General features: G+C 42.7%; 1 protein-coding gene across 5 annotated transcripts in view; it reads right to left on the bottom strand.

Annotated features, from left to right (window-relative positions):
* LOC137383313 (myosin phosphatase Rho-interacting protein-like) overlaps window positions 1-22,693 on the bottom strand; it is a 334,034-nt gene that overhangs the window by 76,511 nt on the left and 234,830 nt on the right. For all 5 annotated transcript variants that reach the window (XM_068055969.1, XM_068055968.1, XM_068055971.1 and 2 more), the window contains exons 8-14: window positions 21,418-21,559; window positions 17,141-17,257; window positions 16,661-16,717; window positions 15,326-15,394; window positions 12,380-12,469; window positions 10,821-10,930; window positions 383-947 (exon numbers count right to left, since the gene is read on the bottom strand). In XM_068055969.1, the coding sequence (XP_067912070.1) occupies window positions 383-947; window positions 10,821-10,930; window positions 12,380-12,469; window positions 15,326-15,394; window positions 16,661-16,717; window positions 17,141-17,257; window positions 21,418-21,559 (1,150 nt within the window). The remainder of the gene's footprint in view (window positions 1-382; window positions 948-10,820; window positions 10,931-12,379; window positions 12,470-15,325; window positions 15,395-16,660; window positions 16,718-17,140; window positions 17,258-21,417; window positions 21,560-22,693) is intronic.

Genomic DNA, 22,693 nt, shown 5'->3' with positions numbered 1-22,693 from the left:
CCATTAAACAGGAATCCTTATTTTCTCCAGATACAGTGAATGTAAAAGCAAGCAGGCAAGGTTGAACTTGTAGAAAATCCTTGGTTAGGCAGCAGCTGGAGCATTACATACAACTTTTGCTACCTTTTGGGGGATATAAAAGCAATGAAAGAAGTATAGTATAGATTCAGTAAATGTTACAAGTGATAAGGGCTTGGAATTATGAAGAGAAACATAAGAAGTTAGGGCTGAGAAGGTTAAAGGATGGCTTTTTTTCAAAGCTTTCTTACATTCCAAGGATGCAATATCATTCTAGTTTTACATATTTAAGTACTCAATGTTTCCATGAATGATTGAAAAATTAGCTACACGATTTCCCATCTCAAGATTGGTCAATCCTTACCTCCTTGTCCAGTATTAACGCCAGGTCCTGGGCAGGAGGTCTTCCTTCACTGGAGGTCTGTGTAGTGAGGATAGGAACTTGTTTGTCCTCACGCAGTGGTGTACATTCCACCTGCTGCCATCTATGCTCAATTTCAACATCAACATTTTTAGGTCCCGGGGATATGGAGGTTGTGGTGGCCCCATCCACCTCCATCCTGTTTACATCATTGGAACACGGGGAAAAAGAAACATCAGTTGTCTCAAATCGTTTGCGTCTCTCCTCTCGCCGCCGTGCACGGTCCCTTTCTAGTTGCTGAGATTCTGTTTCAGAATTAGTCATGATCCTGAGGTACAGGGAAGTAGGTCTGTGGACATATCCTCCACTGGACCGCTGTTGCGCTGGACGAAATTCCGCCCAGTCAAATGTTTTAGAGCGCCCTTCTTTTCTTCGCTCCCGAGCCCTGCTTTTCTTCTGTTCAGATTCTAAACCAGCTGCATTCATTGAGGTTGTTGTTGGTTTTGCTCCATTTATTGATGCACCTTCAAACAGAGTTCTTATTTTCAGCTTCTCCTCTGGGAGACTCCTATTATAGAAAGCAAGAAAAAGAAAATTACAACCATCAGCGGATTAAACACACCTCCTCACATCCCCAGTGATTTAAGCAACTCTCTTCTAAATTGCTCCTTCAAATCTCCTATTTTCTCCCATCAGATTATTACAGTGGGGCAGTGGGGAGGGGCAGGGAAGAAGTGTCTGCTCATGATGCTCTGGCCATCACAGTGTGGGACAGGCTTAATGGAGCAGCTGGTTTTTTCCTGCCCATCAATTTCACGTGTTTGTATATTCACAAATTGAATAGATTTGATAGGATAGATGTAGAGAATGTCACAAGAGTTTTTTTTTTATTGAAAGCTAAGGATTTAGTTTAGTTTTAATTTAGAGATACAGCACTGAAACAGGCCCTTCGGCCCACTGAGTCTGTGCCGACCATCAACCACCCATTTATACTAATCCTACACTAATTCCATATTCCTACCATATCCCCACCTGTCCCTATATTTCCCTACCACCTACCTATACTAGGGGCAATTGCTAATGACCAATTTACCTATCAACCTGCACAACTTAGTGATTCAATCTGGAGGCTCTGAACACTCTCAATATATACATTAAAAAAGACTCTCACTTATATAGCGCCTTTCATGATCTCAGGACAACCCAAAGCACTTTATGACCAACGAGGCACTTTTAAAGTGTAGTCATTGTTGCAATGTTGGAAACTGAGTACCCAAATTTGTACAGAGCAAGCTCCCACAAACAGAAATTAGATAACGGCCAGAGAATTTGCTTTTAATGATTGCTGGTAGAGGGATAAATATCGGCCAGGATACCAGAGAAGATTCCCCTGCTCTTCATGAAATAGTGCCTTGGGATCTTTTATGTCTTCAATTTAACGTTTTCTCCAAAAAACACTACCAACAGTGCATCCCTGAAGTGTCAGTCTAGATCTTGTACTCAGGTTTCTGGGGAGGGACTCGAGATCACAACCTTCTAGCTCAGGGATGAGAGTGCTACCCAGTGAGCCATGGCTGACACCATTACATATATATGTTTAGTTTAGTTTAGAGATACAGCACTGAAACAGGCCCTTCGGCCCACCGAGTCTGTGCCGACCATCAACCACCCATTTATACTAATCCTACACTAATCCCATATTCCTACCACATCCCCACCTGTCCCTATATTTCCCTACTACCTACCTATACGAGGGGCAATTTATAATGGCCAATTAACCTATCAACCTGCAAGTCTTTGGCATGTGGGAGGAAACCGGAGCACCCAGAGGAAACCCACGCAGACACAGGGAGAACTTGCAAACTCCACACAGGCAGTACCCAGAATTGAACCCGGGTCGCTGGAGCTGTGAGGCTGCGGTGCTAACCACTGTGCCGCCCACCTGTGTGTTTTTAATAACTGAGAAGAAGGATTTTCTGTGAACATTGAATGCCAAAACTTGGAGTTTGAACTGAGTGGGACAGACTGCAAGACACCTGTTCCAAACAGCAGCAAGGGAAATGACAGGTCACATAACTTGATTGTTAGAGTTTCAGTTTCATTTCTGCATTGTGGAGACCAGTAAGCTGGACAAGCAGGAGGCAGAACAAACTGGCTGGGACCTGTTTTTTGCAGATCAGATAAAAAGATCTTTTCCTGAAAAAGGTTTGCCACTCTTATAAAAAGAAATTCTTCATTTGAGGTGGAGGCTGTGGTCTGCCTGGAGAGAGAAAAAGACCCCTGGAGAGGAAAAGAGGAGTTGCTGCTCTCTGTGGAGAAAGGCTCCTTTGTTGAGAGTAAGCCCTGCATTTTTGAAGGTGGCAAATTCCTATTGCCTCCCTTCTCTGAAAAATCCCTGCCTCAGGAGTGATTCCTGTTGCCTCTTATATTTTGGGAGATCCTGAAAGCTCAAGAAAGCTTCTACTGCTAGACTGCTATTTCAAAACCCAAGCAGGCCTGTTGCTACACCCTTTGCTGAAAGATCTGTGTGACGCCTGCTGAAGACAAAGTGCTGTGAATGCCTACCCATCACTGTCTGTTCATCAACCTCATCTGGAGAGACGTCAAGTGGCATCCGACCATTCGACTCTGGGGCCTCACGGACCCAGCAATATCCCACCAGAGCGTTACAGCCCAGTTATTTTATTATACCTAAGAAATAGTTGTAAACTAAAATATCCCTTTCTCCCGGTTAACTGGTTTCTTTTTTTTTAAATGTACGTGTGTGTGTGTGTGTGTGTGCATGAGGGTTAGGTAGAATAAGAAGTTTGAAAAGAATCCTTTCATATATAGTGTTATCTCATTATTGTTTAAGACTTAGTTTATTAATAAATAGTTAATTTTGTTGTTGTTTAAAGAAACCTGGCTTGGTTTGCTTTATTCTGGGGGACAAATAGAGTGTTTAATTTGGCTATTTTCTAGTAGGTGGGAAACTTTACTAATATGCTGTGATCTGTGGAGTAGCAGGACTGAATTAACAGCGCATTACTCCTGCCTTGGTCATAAGAAGAAAAAGTTTTCCCTAGGAGGGAAATCCAAAACTAGGGGTCATAAATATGACAGCCACTAATAAATCCAATAGGTAATTCAGGAGGAACTTCTTAATCCAGAGAACTGTTAGAATGTGGAACTTGCTACTACATGGAATGATTGTGGCGAATAGCATAGATGCATATAAGGGAAAGCTAGATAAGTACATGAGGGAGAAAGGAAAAGAAGGATATGCTGTTAGAGTTAGATGATTCCCTCCATCATAAGGTGAGAAGTGGGGATGCTTGCTGATGATTGCACATTGTTCATTACCATTCGCAACTGCTCAGATACCGAGGCCGTCCGTGGCTGCATGCAGCGAGACCAGGACAATATTCAGGCTTGGGCTGATAAGTGGCAAGCAACACTCACGCCACACAAGTGCCAGGCAATAACCATCTCCAACAAGAATGAATCTAACCATCTCCGCCTGACATTCAACAACATTACTATCACTGAATCCCCACCATCAACATCCTGGGATTATCATTGACCAGAAACTTAACTGGACCAACCATATAAATACTGTGGCTACAAGAGCAGGTAAGAGGCTGGGACTTCTGTGGCGAATAACTCACCTTCTGACTCCCCAAAGCCTGTCTACCATCCCTAAGGCACAAGTCAGGAGTGTCATGGAATACTCTCCACTTGCCTGGATGAATGCAGCTCTAACAACACTCAAGAAGCTCGGTAACATCCAGGACAAAGCAGCCCACTTGATTAGCACCCCATCCACCATATTAAACATTCACTCCCTCCATCACCAGCACACAGTGGCAGCAGCAGCTTCAATCAAAAGATGCACTACAGAAACCTGCCAAGGCTCCTTCGACAGCACCTTCCAAACCCGCGACCTCTACCACCTAGAAGGATAAGGGCAGCTGACACAATGGAAACACTGCTACCTGCAAGTTCCCCTCCAAGCCTGACTTGGAACTATATCACTGTTCCTTCACTGTCGTTGGGTCAAAAACCTATAATTCCCTTCCTAAAAGCACTGTGGGTGTAACTACACCACATGGAGTGCATATGTTCAAGGCGGCGGCTCACTACGACCTTCTCAAGAACAATCAGGGATGGGCAACAAATGCTGGACTTGCCAACAATGCTCACATCCCATGAACAAATAAAAAGTCATAGGGTGGGTTGAGGTTTGTTTGGAGCATAACCATGGCACAGAGCAGTTGAGCCAAAGAGCGTGTGCTGTACATTCTATGCAATTCTGCGTAATCCTCTCCCAGACAGGCTGGCTGTAGCTGGGATGTGGTTCCATGAGTTCTAGAAACCCCTCAGTGCCTTTCCCAAATGGCCATTCGTCACGTGAGAGTGTTGAAAGGGAAGGCTGGCAGGCTATTCCATTATGGGGGCTATCATAACCAGGCCTACTCCACAGATATAAACTTTCCTGTACAAGTCTCTAATGGTAATCAGGAGCAGGAGTGCTAGCTGATTTTCTTTACTTTCCTACCCAGAGGCTCTGAGGTTAACTGGTGGTCTTACCATATACTTTATCCTCAGTTATGGCTCAATTTACTATAAGCTGTAGACTGCTCAGCTTGAAGGAACAAATGATAAATGAGGCACTGTGTATTGCAGATACTGAAAACAGGTATCAAGTTTCCTGTGAAAACTTTGTACTATGATCACAGAACAAGGTGACTATGTTAAGCAGATTCCAAATTGATTGGACCTATTGGTACAAATTCCACTAGACCAATAAAAGAAAATGCATTTATATAGTGCTTTCAATTTAGAAAAGCATCAAGGTGCTTTTTTAGAGGCTTACGGAACAAATAAGAACATCGAGCCAAGGAGCAGACATTAAGAGGAGTGTTTGCAGAAGGATCTTAAAAGAGGAAGGAACTTGAGAGGCAGAGGGGTTCAGGGAGGGAATTGCAGAGCATGAGTTGAAGGGAAGGTGGATGCACGAGAAGCAGAAATCAGAGGAATGAAGAGTTTGGGCAGGTAGATAGGGAGTGAAGAGGGGAGGCTGTAGATCTGGAGGAGGTTCCAGAAATAGGGAAGGGTGATGTCATTGAGCGATTCAAACATAAGGAACAGAATTTTTAATTTTAGGCATTAGGGGTCCAGAAGCTATTGTAGGTCAGCAAGAACAGAGGTCATGGGTGACTGGGAATTAATGCAGGATAGCCAGAGGGGCCAAGCAAGTTGATGGAGAGGTTGTGCCAGGTGTCATTAGTGTACATGTGGAGGCTGACCCTGTGTTTGAAGATGATGTTGCCAAGGCCAGCATGTAGACAAGGAAAAGAAATGGGTTCAAGGATAGATCTTGGGAGAAATGCTCTAGCTACAATTGAAAAGGTAAGCTTGGAATCAAGTGAGGGCAGTCTCTCAGAGTTGACCGATGGAGGAGAAGCATTGGAGGAGGAGGATGTGATTGACTATCAAAGGTTGCAGAGAGCTTGAAGAGGGATTATAACAACTTATATTTATATATGCACCAAGATCAAAGTTACAGAAAATGCCCTTCATAATTTTGGTACAGGCTGTTTTGATTCTGGGAGAGGAGAAGAAACCTGATTTGAGAGATTCAGACAGGAAACTGTTGCAAAGGTGAGCATGGATCTGGGAGGCAACTACACACTCAACCACACATACTGTCTTTGGTGAGGAATAATAGTGAGGATGAGATGGGGAAACGTTTACAACAAACATGAAAACTATGTATCTATCACATGCTGCTAATCACTGATAGCAAACATGACAGAGACAGACTCCAACCTTAGCTTCAGCACTGATATTTTCAGAGGAAAGCTCTTCCTGTGTTGCATTAAAAGAAAATCAGAGATTCATAAACAGCTGCAGAGCCAGAAGCATAAAATTATTAAAGGTAGTAATGTTAGAAATTGAAATACTGAAGAGTAGTACAAATGTGAGAAGGGCCTGTTGTGTTTGTCAAACCCATTTTAATATGTGTAAATGTTCTATGCTACACAAGTCAGCACAATCCTTGAACACCTAGCTCCTAATTTTGCCAGGTGACCTGGAAAGGATGATAAGCATTCATGAAGTAATAGAATCCAGAAATTTTATGGCACAGCAAGAGGCCACTTGGCCCATCATGTCTGTGCCGGCCGAAAAACGATCCACCTATTCTAATCCCACCTTTCAGCATTTGGTCCACAGCCCTGCAGATTAGGGCACTTGAGGTGCACATCCAAACTGCTTTTGAATGAGTTAAGGGTTCCTTCCACAACTACCCTTTCAGGCAGTGAGTTCCAGACTCCCCACCACCCTCTGGATGAAAAAACTTTTCCTCATCTCCCCTCTAATCTTTACCAATCACTTTAAATCTATGCCCCCTAATCACTGACCTTTCTGCTAAGGTAAACAGGCCCTCCACTTCCACTCTATCCAGCCCCCTCAAAATTTAGTACATTTTATTCAGGTCTCCCCTCAGCCTTCTCTAATTCCAGAAGAACAACCCCAACTTATCCAATCTTTCCTAATTTCTGCATTTTTCCAGTCCTGGCAACATCCTCATAAATCTCCGTAACCTCTCTAGTGCAATTACATCTTTTCTGTAATGAGCTGACCAGAACTGCACACAGTACTCAAGTTGTAGCCTAACCAACGAGTTATACAGTTCCAGCATAACCTCAGTACTCTTATATACCTCAGCTAATAAAGGAAAGGATTCCATAAAGGAAAGGTTCCGAAGAAGGGTCACTGACCCGAAACGTTAACTCTGCTTCTCTTTCCACAGATGCTGCCAGACCCGCTGAGTGATTCCAGCATTTCTTGTTTTTGTTAAAGGATTCCATATGCCTTCTTAATCACCTTATCGACCTGCTCTGCTCCCTTCAGGGATCTGTGGACATTTACTCTCAGGTCCCTCACTTCCTCTACACCTTAGTATTTTCCCATTAATCGTGTATTCCTTTGCCCTGTTTGACCTCCCCAAACGCATCACCTCACACTTCTCCAGATTGAATTCCATTTGCCACTTTTCTGCCCATCTGACCAGACCATCAATATCTTCCTGCAGCCTACAGTTATCTCCTCACTATCTACCACACGGCCAACCTTTGTCTCGTCTGCAAGCTTCTTGATCATGCCCTCTACACATACATCCAAATCTTTCGCAAAAACACCTGTCAACAATTACCCTTTGTTTCCTGACACTGAGCCAATTTTGTAACCACCTTGCTGCATTTCCCTGGATCACATGGGATTTTATTTTTTTAACCAGTCTGCCATGTGGGATCTTGTCAAAAGCCTTGCTAAAATCCATGTAGACCACATCAACTGCACTACCCTCATCTATCTTTCTTGTTCCTTTTCAAACAATTCAATCAAGTTGGTCAAACAAGATCTTCCCTTAACAAATCCATGCAGACTATCCTTGATTAATCTGTGCCTTTCTAAGTGACAGTTTATCCTGTGTCTCAGAATAAATTCCAATAATTTGCTCACTAGTGGGGTTAGATTTACTGACCTGTAATTATTCGGTCTATCCCTCGCTCCCTTTTTTGAACAGAGGGACGACGTTAGCAGTTCTCCAATCCTCCGGCACCACACCTGTATCTAGTGAGGACTGGAAAATGATGGTCAGACCTTTCGCTATTTCTTCTCTTGTTTCTTTTAACAGCCTGGGGTACATTTCATCAGGCCCCAGTGATTTATCAACTTTCAAGGATGCAAACCCCCATTAATATGTCCTCTCTCCCTGTGTTGATCTCATTCCTTAACTACAATATCTGCACCCTCCCCCTCTTTTGTGAAGACAGACGCAAAGGATTCATTAATAACAATACCAACATCTTCTGCCCCTACACATAGGTTACCTTTTTGGTCTTTTATGGGTCCTACTCTTTCCTTAGTTATCCTCTTACTCTTAATGTAATGATAAACCATCTTTTTGATTTTGATTGCCAATATTCTTTCATGCCCTCTTAGCTTTCCTAATTTACTTTTTGATTTCACCCCTCCACTTTCTATACTCCTCTCAGCTTTCTATAGTATTGAGTTCTCGGTGTCAATCATAAGCTTTCCTTTCCTGCCTTACCTGACCCTGTAAGCTCCTTGACATCCAAGGGGCTCTAGATTTGGCCATCTGTCCCTTTTTCTTTGTGAGAACGTGTTTACTCTGAACCCCTTGAATTTCCCCTTTGAATGCCTCCCACTGCTCTGACACTGATTTACCTTCAAGTAGCTGTTTCCAGTCCACTTTTGCTAAATCACTCCTCAGCTTAGTAAAATTGGCCTTACCCCAATTGAGAATTCTAACTCCCATTCTCACCTTGTCCTTTTCCATAATTATGACTGAATTATGATCACTACCACCAAAATGCTCTCCCACTGTCACTTCTTCCACCTGCCCATCTTAATTTCCTGAAACTAAGTTTAAAACTGCACGCTCTCTTGTTGGACTTGCTACCTACTGGCCAAAAGAATTCTCCTGAATGCATCTCAAGAATACTGTTCCCTCAATTCCTTTCACACTGCAACTATCCCAGTTAATATTGGGGTAGTTAAAATCCCCTATTACTGCCCGATTGTTCTTGCACTTCTCAGAGATCTGCCTGGATATCTGCTCTTCTATCTCCCTCTGACTTGTGTGTGGGCCTATAGTACACTCCTAGCAGTGTGACTGTCCCTTTGTTTGTTCCTAAGCTCAATCCATATGGACTTATTTGGTGAGCCTTCCAACATATCATCCCTCCTCACAACTGTAATTGTTTCTTTGGCCAAAATTGCCACTCACCCTCCTTTCTTATTCCCCTCCCTATCGTGTCCGAAAACCCTGTAACCAGGAATGTTGAGCTGCCATTCCTGTCCCTTCTTAAACCATGTTTCTGTAATAGCTATATCATACAGCCACATGTCTATCTGTGCCCTCAGCTCATCTGCTTTATGTGCTATACTCATAAAAAGTTGCTGTTGACTACCCAAATTACTCATCACCTTGAAAGTTCTGGTCTAACACATGAATGGACATGTGGTTTGTGCTATGGCTATTCCACTAGTGATCTTGTTGCCTGTCTTCAGACCTGAGGAACTCTGCTCAAACACTTTCAGCCATTTGCTATTGCTGTTTTTCAAACCTTTCAAACTATCATCAAAACCTTTGACAGACACTGGCACCACAACTTCTGAACAAACTTCCGCTAAAGCTATGTTTGTGGCTGTCCCGCTTTCTCTCACAGCCCATCCTCTGACAAATTTTCCTTTAACTCAGAGGTTCCTCGGAATTATGTGCCCCTCCCCTTTCCTTCATATCAGTGACCTAATTTGCTTATCATGCATTATTTTTCTTATTATTCCCTTCTACATTCATCAACTTCCTTCAAAGCACTTTTCCTTTTGCCTTCTGTTGTATGCTACATCTAGATCTCTTCCACATCACCATATACCAAATGGTCTTCCCTCAGGCCACTTGCGTTTCTTGCTTCACAAGCCAGAGGAAAATCAAGCACTGCAATATATTTCTTGATTTAGCTTGTCTTCGCTTTTTAAAATTTTCTGGTGTCTTGTACTATGGGTCTTGACCAATGTTTTTCAATTAAAGACAATGAGAAGCTTTTCACAGTAACATAAGGAAAAAGCAGGAGTCCCTATTAGGTACTTCCACTGATAAGGTGGCCCAGCCTGCAAGCAGCCCATTTTGTGGGTGGGCATGGTATGTGGTAGAGGGCAAAGGTTAGTTTAGATGGTAATCATCAACCACAACAACTTGTATTCATATAGCACCTTTAACATACTAAAACATCCCAAGGTGCTTCACAGGGGTATTATAAAACAAAATGTGACACTGGGCAACATAAGGAGATATTAGGGCAGATGACCAAAAGCTTGATCAAAGATAGATACTAAAGGAGGAAAGTGAGATCAGAGAGGGTTAGAGAGGGAATTCCAGAGATTAGGGCCTAGGTAGTTGAAGGCACAGCCACCAATGGTGGAGTGTTTAAAATTGGGAATGCTCAAGAGGCCAGAATTAGAGGACTATGGATATCTTGCAGGATTTTGGGGCTGGAGGAGATTACAGAGATAGGGAGGGGTGAAGCCTTGGAGAGGTTGAAAACAGAATGAGAATTTTAAAATCGAAGCGTTGCTTAACTGGGAGCCAGTGTAGGTCAACAAGGACAGTGATAGATAAATGGGATTTAGTCCGAGTTAGGACATGGGCAGCAGAGTTTTGGACGATCTCAAGTTTACAGAAGGTAAAAATTGGGAGACTGTGCAGTCAGTCAGGATTAACTCCATTACGTTATCGTTGTCTCTCTGATTATGGTGATTTATTGCATCAGAATCAGTTCCATTCTTTGGTTTAAGAGAGCCACCAAGGGCTCCAGCTGCCAATGTATATCAGACATTATGTGATGATCACTCAAACTCCCTAGGTACCTACCTGGTCACATCTGGTGTAGTGACAGGACGTACGTTTTTCATTATCGCCTGGATCCAGTTCTTGCGAATCCCTGATGTCATGGCAGACAACGTGTACACCTTCATTTTTGTCTAGATCACAGACCGTAAGAAAGCAGATGCACTAAATACAGTGCAACAGAAAATACAAACACAGGACGGAAACTGCACATGAAACAGCTTTAGAGAGAATACATAATATAATAAGAGATAACTGGGAATGAGTTACAGACTGGAATCTGATCATGGGTTTGGTTGGGTTTCATAAAGAATAACTGGGAGAGTGTTTTAGGCTGAAATTTCAGTTAGGCTCAAATGTTTATACTTACTCCCTAATAGTACTATGGGTGTACCTACACTACATGGACTGCAGCAGTTCAAGAAGGCGCCTCACCACCACCTTCAAGGACAATTAGGGATGGGCAATAAATTCTGGCCTTGCCAGCGATGTCCACATCCCATGAATGAATAAAAAAAAAAAATAATGGTTACCTGAAATAAAATTATAGGCTGGAATCTAATTTGAGGAATTTGGATGATCTCAAATAGCAAGAACAAAACTTTACAGTTTGAAACTATGTTTTGAATTTCACACTCAAAGATAAGGAATATTGGCAACTAACAAAGTAAGATGTCTACATCAAAAATTCAACAAGCGTGAAGATTGACTAAGGTAGCAAGGGCTCAGCATACACAGTCCTGGGCTACAGACTTGACAGTTTGGCAGATCTTAGAATAGTAAAACCACTAAAGCATTTAAAAAATATTTTTAGTGAGCACTGTGATATTTAAGGTGAAGAATGGACAGTAGAATATTTTCCATTTTTGCACCCAGAGTTAACATCAAACACTCCCAGGTCAAGCACAGCATCAGTCAGATGTAGAGTAAGGCTCCCTCTATACTGATAGATCAAGCATGTCTAAGTAAGGTACAACACAGACTAAATGCAGAATAAAGCTCTTATTATACACCAAACTTAAAATAATGCATGCCCATTGTAGAATTTTTGATATCTGAAATTGTTTCTCTTTATGAAAACTGCCTCTTTAGTGTCAAATTATGTAGTTTTGTGGTATGGCTCATATCCACTAGAAACAGAAGCAAATTATCGCAAACTTATTTCATGTAATAATCTTACTGCTGCTTTAGGAAGTAATTCTCAACCCGATAAAATTAATGAATGTCCCGCAAAGTGTTTGATCTGTGAGCTGAGGTGGCAGATAAATCCTTGAGCAACTAAACATTCCAGAAACTGTGTAGGAAGTCAATGGAAATCCAATTAAAGCTTTTTAAGTCACTGACCTCAGTTTTTGGAGAGGGGCAAGTTCTCCAAACACAGCCATTACTGAAAGGAACCTAGAGCCATTGTGAGTTCCCGAAGTACTATGGCAACACGCATACAACCCCCCCAATTTGCCTGCTGGAGAATAAATGCTCCTGGCTCAATCCAATAAAAGCTTGAATTTTCTTAGGATATAGAGGCAGTGCATGCTTTCATGGATTTACTCCAGAATATAATTTCAGGTGAAATCTATACTTACATGGATCTGAAATCCATAGTTCCTTGGCACTTCATATTCAGTCACATCATAGCAGCTACTTAAATCAATCTTCCCATCCAAATCTACTGCCTGTAGAAACAAATATGCAGAAGCTTATGCAAGATATAGACAGAGTTCTGCAGCAGCCAATCTCAGTTAAACAGCTGGATCTTGAAAACCCAATCAAACCTGCAGCATTTGACATTCATGAATAATAGATGGTACTAGGACACTATCCAATATCTGGCTGCAGTATATATACCACTGGATACTGTTGTCTGTGCTATACATATACACCCGCTATTAAGCATTTTCCTGTGTGACTCAGATCACAACCAATGCTGTAAATGCACAAGACTGGCTGCTGCTAGCTTAATACATCCCTTACAGTCCAAGTAACTGTACTTCCACTGTAACAGCAACACTCACTAAAAAAATAAAGCTACACTGAGACGAATCGATCTACCCTCACTGATGTTCCACATCTTTGCCTGCCAATTGACAGTATGCACCAGCACTATGGTACTGAGCCATGCAGACCAGAAGTCCCTAACTTGGTCTATAGGTTGTGTAAAGTTAGTGGATCTCAGCTGTTGTAGTGAAAGGATTGCGTCAGTTGCCTCAGTGTCTGCAGGGCAGAGAGCAGCAATTTAGCAAAGTTTCCCACTTCTGACATTCTGCTATAATGCGCATGTGTGAGAATAACAGGTGAAATAGATAGGGCCTAAGTGTCATGCCCTGTTGGCAGAATACCATGCTGGCAGTCACTGGCATCACACATTAAGAATGCCACTTAGGGTGGTACTATTGGGTTTTGACATGAGTCATAGAGTCATTTTCAGCACAGAAGGAGGCCATTCAGCCCTTTGAGTCCATGCCGGCTCTCCACAGAGCTATCCCGTCGTCCCACTCTCCCACTTGATCCCTGCAGTCCCGCAAGTTTATTTCCTTCAAGTGGCCATCCAATTTCCTTTTGAAGTCATTGAGTGTCTCTGCTTTGACCACCCTTCTGGGCAGCAGGTTCCAGGTCATTACCATCCTCATATTCCCCCTGCATCTCTGGCTCAAAACTTTCAATCTGTCTCCTCTAGTCCTTGTACCATTAGTTAATGGGAAAAGTTTTTCTTTGTCTCATTTATCTAAACCTGTCATACTCTTGTACACTTCTATTAAATCTCCCCTCCATCTCCTTTGTTCTAAAGCGAACAACCCCAGTTTTCCAACCTTACCTTGTAACTTAAATCATTCTGGTAAATCTCCTCTGCACCCTGGCAATGACCCTCACTTTCTTCCCAAAGTGCGGTGACCAAAACTAGACATAGTATCCAGTTGGGGCCTAACTAATGTCCTTTAGGGAAGGAAATCGGCTGTCCTTACCTGGTCTGGTCTACACGTGACTCCAGACCCACAACAATGTGGTTGACTCTTACATGCCCTCAGAAATGGCCTAGCAAGCCACTCAGTTGTATCTAACCGCTACAAAATAAATAAAAAAAGAATGAAATCGGATGGACCACCCAGCATTGGCCTAGGCACTGGAAACGACAATGGCAAACACAGCCTTGCCAACCCTGCAAAGTCCTCCTTACTAACATCTGGGGGCGTGTGCCAAAGTTGGGAGAGCTGTCCCACAGACTAGTCAAGCAACAGCCTGACATAGGCATAATCATGGAATCATACCTTATAGACAATGTCCCAGACACTGCCATCACCATCCCTGGGTATGTCCTGTCCCACCGGCAGGGCAGACCGAGCAGAGGTGGCAGCACAGTGGTATACAGTTGGGAGGGAGTTGCTCTGGGAGTTCTCAACATTGACACCGGACCCCATGAAGTCTCATGGCATCAGGTCAAACATGGGCAAGGAAACTTCCTGCTGATTACCACCTACTGCCCTCCCTCAGCTGATGAGTCAACATTCCTCCATGTTGAACACCACTTGGAGGAAGCACTGAGGGTGGCAAGGGTGCAGAACGTGCTCTGGGTGGGGGACTTCAATGTCCACCACCAAGAGTGGCTCGGTCGCACCACTGCTGACCGAGCACAGTGGTTAGCACCGCAGTCTCACAGCTCTAGCGACCCGGGTTCGGTTCTGGGTACTGCCTGTGCGGAGTTTGCAAGTTCTCCCTGTGACCATGTGGGTTTCTGCCGGGTGCTCCAGTTTCCTCCCAATGCTAAAGACTTGCAGGTTGATAGGTAAATTGGCCGTTGTAAATTGCCCCCAGTGTAGGTAGGTGGTAGGAGGGCCTGTTTCAGTGCTCTATGACATAGCTGCTAGACTGGGTATGCGGCAGGTGGTGAGGGAACCAACAAGAGGGAAAAACATACTTGACCTCGTCCTCACCAATCTGCCTGCTGCAGATGCATCTGACCATGACAGTATTGATAGGAGTGACCTTCGCACAGTCCTTGCGGAGACAAAGTCCCGCCTTCACGCTGAGGACACCCTCCATCGTGTTGTGTGGCACTACCACTGTACTAAATGGGATAGATTTCGAACAGATCTAGCAATGCAAAACTGGGCATTCATGAGGCGCTGTGGGCCATCAGCAGCAGCAGAATTGTTTTGCATTGCTAGATCTGTTGTGACACTGTTTCATTCTTTTTTTTTTATACCTCTTACTACCTGCTGACTATGCCAGTAGAAGATTTTTGGGTTCCCTTCTATGTTGACTGCCATTCTATTCTCATATTCTCTGTTTGCCACTTACTTTCCTCTTCACCTCTCCTCTCAACTTATTGTATCAGGCCTGGTTCTCATTTGAAGAATTCACCTGACATGCATCATACACTCTTTTTTTTGTTTCATCATAATCAGTGCATTCAAGAAAGGAAGAGTAAAGAGAGAAGTTTAGGGCTGGAACTGAAAAAAACCCCAATGCAACCAGAAATGTCAACAGTTTCCCAACAACCTGCCCAGTCTGCAAGGCTATGCTGTGACACTCACCTCCTCTGCTGCAGAATCCCGGTAATACTTTAGAACCTGGTCAGTCAGAACAAACCAATGCTTCTTCCACTGAAAGAAAATAAAATATATGTCATTGATACTCTCTTATTGGCACACATTTCCTGGAAAGCCTCACCAACACCTTGCCATTCCCTCTTTTCATGTCATGCTGTAACGTTCTTGTGCAGAAAACTGTTCCATACATACAGTACAGGTATGAGAGTGAAGCCCTGGGCAACTGCCTCTATCTTCCTCACTGCTAAAGCTGAACAGATTTCAGTTGTACTTTATTATATATTATTGGATTTTATACTATTGTTAGAAATATGTTGCAAATCAGAGACACAGGGAACGGGAGTACAGGTTTGAAAAATGCAAGAGTACCAGCTCTCAAAGGGTTAATAACAGCCAGCAGACTTCAAAGTAATTCATTGTAAGTGAAGTAGTTTAACATGTTTCTAAGAGAGGTGATAAAGCGTTGTATTTATAGAAGTCTTTCCTTCTAGTTACAAATCAAACTGGATTTCCTACAAAACTGATAGAATATGGCACCCATCAATGGATACCAAACCCTACCTGCAAAAATTTAATTCAGCATTAAGGCATGGTAACAGAGGGTGCTTTACTCAACATTTAATCCATTCTGTAGCTGACCTGAGTGTGCTTGAAGAGCCATTGGTATCCAAATGTGACACCAATGAGTGCAAAACTTCAACATAAAACTTTTAGTAAAAAGAAAAGACAGAAAGCAGTGTGGGACTGAAAGTATATGAGGAGGAAAAGAGCATTTTAATTTTGAAATGCTCTTTAAATAGTTCCTTAGTCTTCAAACAGTTCACTACCAGCTGCAAAAATCTCAAGGATACCCAGCTGGAAGATCATGTGGTCTGGGCGCAGATACTGTAAAAACATCAGGAGCAGAGCTCATCTGGTCTGACACAGACCCAGAATCCCATGGTAGTAACCAGCAGATAACCAAAGGTCAGTAATTTATTAGAAATATCTGTTTAAAACACAGCTATTCAAATACTGAAAACAATATCTTGCTACCCAGCTAATGCTGGCTGTTTGCGCGATGCACCTTTTAACAAACTCAAGCTATTTCTAAAATTCTATATTATCTATATCAAAATAAAATAAAATACCAGGCACAGAATGACTGGGTTAGTGCACTGAAATCATAAAGTAATATTTTTGTAGGTCTATTACATGTAGTTGAAAACAGATTTGGTGCAGATGGAGCTGTAATTGACATGTGTCAATGTGTGCTTGTGGCATGAAATTTCAAATAAAGACAAGGATACTATTAGCACACATTCAATGCCAGTTTCGTACCTGACCATCTGCAGAGAGTTTTGTCATCCAGCCTTTCTTAAAATTCAGCAAGTCCGGCTAAAAGGAGAAAATAACGAGAGATGAGAGACTGAAGGGTAGCCAATAAAAGAACACATAAAAACCACAAGCCAGAAAAAACTCTGCCATGTCCTCAAAGCGAGAACAGGTGGAGACATGCACTGACAAACATACACCGAGAGCAGGATGACACAGTCGTGCATCGTGCAGGATAAGGCAGAGACATAGACCTATAGACAGCTATAGAACTGAGACCAGCTTGAAATTCTTTGCTGTAAGTTGTCATGAGAACTGATCCTATCACTTACACCCTCACAGCCATGCTCTCCTTCCTCCAGCTCGTGCCTTTTTCCTTTCCTTCTGTACATGCAGTCTTCCTTCCCCCACTACCTGTAGGCTCTTTCACTTTGAATGTATTTCTTGTTTTAATCCTCCCAATCCTGAGTCTGTTGGTCTCCTTACCGTCACTGCTGATTCAGTTGCTCTTCTGTCGAGTGACTTTGCCCTGCGATAAGGTGGAAGAGACACTGTAGAAACATCAGGAGCAGAGCTGATCTGGTCTGACACAGACACAAAATCCTATGATAGTAACCAGCAGATAACCAAAGTTCAGTAATTTATTACAACTATCTGTTTAAAACACAGCCATTCCAATACTGAAATCAATACCAGATAAATCTTAAAAATAAATTTCATCTATAAACTTCATGCCAAACACTTTGCACATTGTTTGCTTGGGGCGCGGGGTTGTGGGGATGCGGGGTGGGGTGGTGAGTTTCTGAATGGGTGCTTTTGTAGCCTCGCTGACAGAGACTGAAAAGGAAATGAACTTCAGAATGATCATGTCCTGAAAATATCTGATTGTGAGGCAAGGGTCAAAATAAAATTGGTTACTGGCTGCATATAGAGGGCATTGACCTACAAATCCTAATAAGTTATACTGACACTGTACAGACCAATGGTGAGACCAATTCGACGGCCAGTTAGTCTTGAAAGGATTACGCTAATCTTGTGGACTTGCAAAGAACAGGTTTTACTAAACATTGGAGAAAGGACAGGAAAGAAAAAGGGCTTTGTATCTAACTTTCAGAGATCCGATATAGTAGAAGGGGGTGTATGGGCTCCTGTGCTGTGAAATGTTACAATTTTAAATTAACTTGGTTGAACTTTTGAAGATTTTTTTTTATTCATTCAAGGCATGAGCGTCACTGGCAAGGCGCCCAACCCTAATTGCCCATGAGAAGGTGTCGACCTCTAGAGTGTTATTGGAGCTGCACTCATCCAGGCAGGTGGAGAGTATTCCATCACATCCCGATTTGTGCCTTGTAGATGGTGGACAAGCTTTGGGGAGTTACATGTGTTACTTGCTGCAGAATTCCCAGCCTCTGACCTGCTCTTGCAGCCACAGTACTTATATAGGTGGTCCAGTTAAATTTCTGATCAATGGTGACTCCAAGGATGTTGATGGTGGGGGATTCAGCGATGGTAATGCTATTGAACATCAAGGAGAGATGGTCTTACTGAAGATGGCCATTGCCTGGTACTTGTGTGGCACAAATATTACTTGCCACTTATCAGCCCAATCCTGAATGTTTTCCAGGTCTCACTGCATGTGGGCACAGACTGCTTCAGCATCTTAGGAGTTGCGAGTAATACTAAACACAGTGCAATCATCAGCAAACATCCCAACTTCTGACCTTATGTTAGAGGGATGGTCATTGATGAAGCAGTTGCAGATGGTTGGGCCTGGGACACTCCTCCGACGAACTCCTGCAGCGATGTCCTGGAGCTGAAATGATTGGTCTCCAATAACCACAATCATTTTCCTTTGTGCTAGATATGACTGCAGCCAGTAGAGTTTTTTTTGCCCGATTCCCATTGACTTCAATTTTATTAAGGCTCCTTGATACCACACTTATCAAGGACAGTCACTCTCACCTTACCTCTGGAATTCAGCTCTTTCATTCATGTTTTGACCAAGGCTGTAATAAGATCTGGAGCCAAGTGGCCTTGGCAGAATCCAAACCGAGCATCAGTGAGCAGGTTATTGGTAAGTGCCTCTTGATGGCACTGTCGACGACACCTTTCATCATTTGCAGATGATTGAGAGTAGACAATAACTGACTGAATTGGATTAGTTCTGCTTTTGTGGACAGGACATTCCTGGGTAATTTACCACATTGTTAGGTAGATGCCAGTGTTGTAACTACTGGAACAGCTTGGTTAGGGGCGTGGCTAGTTCTGGAGCATAAGTCTTCAGTACTACAGCCAGGATGTTGTCAGGGCCGACTGCCTTTGCTGTATCCAATGCACTCAGCTGTTCCTTTAGATCATGTGGAGTGAATCGAATTAAGCAAAGACTGACATCTGTGTTGCTGGGGGCCTCAGGAGGAGGCCAAGATGGGTCACTCACTTTGCACTTCTGGCTGAAGATGATTGCAAATGCTTCAGCCTTGCCTTTTGCACAGATGTCCTGGGCTCCCCCATCAATGGATATTTGTGCAGTCTCCTCCTCTGGTTAGTTGTTTAATTGTCCACCACTAGATGTGGCAGGAGCTTTGATCTGATTTGTTGGTTGTGGGATCGCTTTTCTCGGTCTATAATAATATGCTGCATCCGTTTTTTAGCATGCATGTAGTCCTGTGTTGTAGCTTCACCAGGTTGACATCTCATTTTTAGGTATGCCTTGTGCTGCTCCTGGCATGCTCTCCTACACTTCTCATTGAAAGAGGATTGGTCCCCTGGCTTGATGGTAATGTAGAATGAGGAGTATCCTGTGCCATGAGGTTAGAGATTGTGGTTCAATACAATTCTGCTGTTGCTGAACAGTCCGTCATGGATGCCAAGATTTGAGCTGCTAGATCTGTTCTGAATCTATCCCATTTAGCATGATGGTAGTGCATCACAACACAATGAAGCATGCCCTCAGTGTGAAAATAGGACATTGTCTCCAGAAGGACTGTGTAGTGATCACTCCTACCAATATCGTCATGGACAGATGCATTTGCGCCAGGTTAATTGATGAGGATGAAGTCCAGTAGGTTTTTGCTTCTTGGTGTTCTCACCACCTGCTGCAGGTCCAGTCTGGCAGATATGTCCTTCAGGACTCAGCCAGTTCGGTCAGAAGTGGTACTACCACCCAGAGTCCATTCTGTGCCCTTCCCCCTTGCTACCCTCAGTGTTTCTTCCAAGTGGTGTTCAAGATAGAGGAGCACTGATTCATCAGCTGAGGGAGGGTGGCAGGTGGTAATCAGCAGGTGGTTTCCTGGCCCATTTAACCTAATGTCATGAGATTTCATGGGGTCCACAGCCAATATTTGAGGGCTCCTAGGGCCACTCCTTCCTGATTGTATACCACAGTGTTGTCACCTGATGTGGAACAGGACATAACCAGGGATAGTGATAGAGTCTGGGAACATTGTGAGGTATGATTCGGTGAGTATGACTAGTTAGACAGCCTGACATAGTCTGTGGGACAGCTCTCCCAATTTTGGCATGTCCCCAGATGTTATTGAGGAGGAATTTGTAGGGTTGACTGGACTGGGTGTGCCTTTATTATTTTCAGTGCCTAGGTTAGTGCTGGGTGGTCCATCTGGTTTTATTCTAATTAACTTTATTGTATCAAACCGCTACTGAATAGTAGCTTGCTTGGGCATTTTAGAGGACAGTTAAGAGTCAACCACATTGCTTTGAGTCTGAAGTCACATGTAGGCCAGACCAGCAGATTTCCTTCCCTGAAGGACATTAGTTACCAGGTGGGTTTGGTAGTTTCATGATCATCATTACTGAGACTAGCTTTTTATTCCAGATTTATTGAATTTAAATTCCCCAAGCTGCCATGGTGGGATTTGAACTGATGTGCTGGGAGCATTATCCAGGGCTTTGAATCAGTAGTCCAGTAACATGAACACTATTCTACCGTCCCCCTATCATGGAAATCTGAGTGGGCAGATAAAAGGTATGCAACAGATGTTGCACGGGTGGATTTCAGAAGGCATTTGATGAGGTGGCACATTTGGGACACATGCATTAAAGCAAAGTAGCTGTATGGATCGAGAGGTCTTACACATTCAACAGAAAAGCAAGGAAATGTTGAATTTGTACAAAATTATTTTTGCCACAGTTGGAATATTGCATGCAGTTCCGTAGCCTTTAAAGAAAGGATATTGAGAGTATTGGAAGGGGTACGATGAAGATTCACTACAATGAACTGCTGCCAACGCATTTACATCCTTCCTTAAATAAGGAGACCAATACTGTACACAATACTCCAAATGTGGTCTCACCAATGCTCTGTATAACTGTACCATAAACTCCCTACTTTTGTACTCAATTCCCTTGCAATTAACGATAACATTCTATTAGCTTTCCAAATTACTTCTTGTACCTGCATACTAACTTTTTGCGATTCAAGCACTAGGACACCCAGATCCCTCTGCATCTCAGAGCTCTGCACCATTTAGGTAATATGCTTCTTTTTTATTCTTCCTGCCAAAATGGACAATTTCACATTTTCCCACATTATACTCCATTTGCCAGATCTTTGCCCACTCACTTAACCTATCTATATCCTTAGGTCCTCTTCAAAACTTACTTTCCTACCTATCTTTGTGTCATCAGCAAATTTAGCAACCACACCTTTGGTCCCTTCGTCCAAGTCATTTATATAAATTGTAAAAAATTGAGGCAAATAGGTAATACGGCAACATTGGCTAGGAAATATCACTAGACAAGCTTACCCTTTTCCTTGGATAGGACCTTAGCTCACTTCGACCTCGACATGTTTCATTGTAAATGTTAGACTCAGAAGTGGAATTGGATGCCACCAGCTGGGCTCCCTCAATCTCTAGTGCTTCAAACTGTTCAATAACCTGCGACCTCCTACAAGGAAACATGGAAAGTCTGATCACATGAAACATCCATAGCAAGCTGTCAGATATCCTCATATTTTAAGTGATGAAGGCAGTACAACTTTCAAATCATTCAACTTGTCTACAGCTGCAATAATACCATGTGGCATTTAAGGGTCGGGGGAGGGAAGTAATAGAAATAGTGGGAAAACAACAATGCTGAACAGCTTCATCCCTACTGCATATATTAAAGAAAACCCATTGTCTTTTGAAGATCCAAGAAGACTGGTGAAATTTGAAACCCATGGATGATCTAATTGGTCAGAGTCCTGCCAGCTACAGTTTAGTATTTCACTGCTGCCCAACTATAATGTGAGTGTTTTTATTTACAATGTTTTATTTTTGGAGGGCTGCACAATTTTTCAAATGTGAATTGGTTGCATGTCTGATCACATAGAATCAATGTACTTAATATTAAAAGCAAATGAGATAAACTATGCACCAAGAATAATGCACATTTCTGTGATGGAACCACATTCTGTTTGGATAGGTTCATAGGAGAGGGCATATAAATACTGCAGGTTCCAAAGCGAGTAAAAGAAACTGATTCATTAGCAGCACGTGAAACTGTGTCCTTAACCTGGCTACAAGGACCTCACTGATGCACTAGGTAACAAAAGGCTTTGTTACTCTAGGATATAAACTCTACTGCAGATTCCTCATCATCAATTAATCATTAATTAATATCAGAATGTAATGCCTTCAGTGTCAGTTCTATTTTAAATAATGTGATTTATAATTGGAATAGACAGCACTGTGGAAAAAGAGAGCATTAAACAGTTGATTTTTGAGCACGTTAAACATTACCATATTGCGCAGTTAAGAGTACTACACTGTTCATTCTGCCAGTGTCAGGGGTTTGATTTAATCCAAGATTTACTGCTAAATTCTGCAGCTTGCTGATTCAATGCAGGTTAATGTTTCAACAACAATTTACATTTATTTAATGTAGTGAAACAGCCCAAGGCACTTAACAAGAGTGATATCAATGAAAACATTTCTGACATTATTTGACACCAAGCCAGCAAAGGAGCAATCAGGAAAATTGGCCAAAACCTTAATCAAAGAGGTAGGTTTTAAGAAGCATCTTAAAGGGGTGACAGAC

This window comes from Heterodontus francisci, chromosome 24 (genome assembly GCF_036365525.1).
Source record: "Heterodontus francisci isolate sHetFra1 chromosome 24, sHetFra1.hap1, whole genome shotgun sequence".
Taxonomy (NCBI): Eukaryota; Metazoa; Chordata; class Chondrichthyes; order Heterodontiformes; family Heterodontidae; genus Heterodontus; species Heterodontus francisci.
This window is presented reverse-complemented; position numbering and strand designations above follow the sequence as displayed.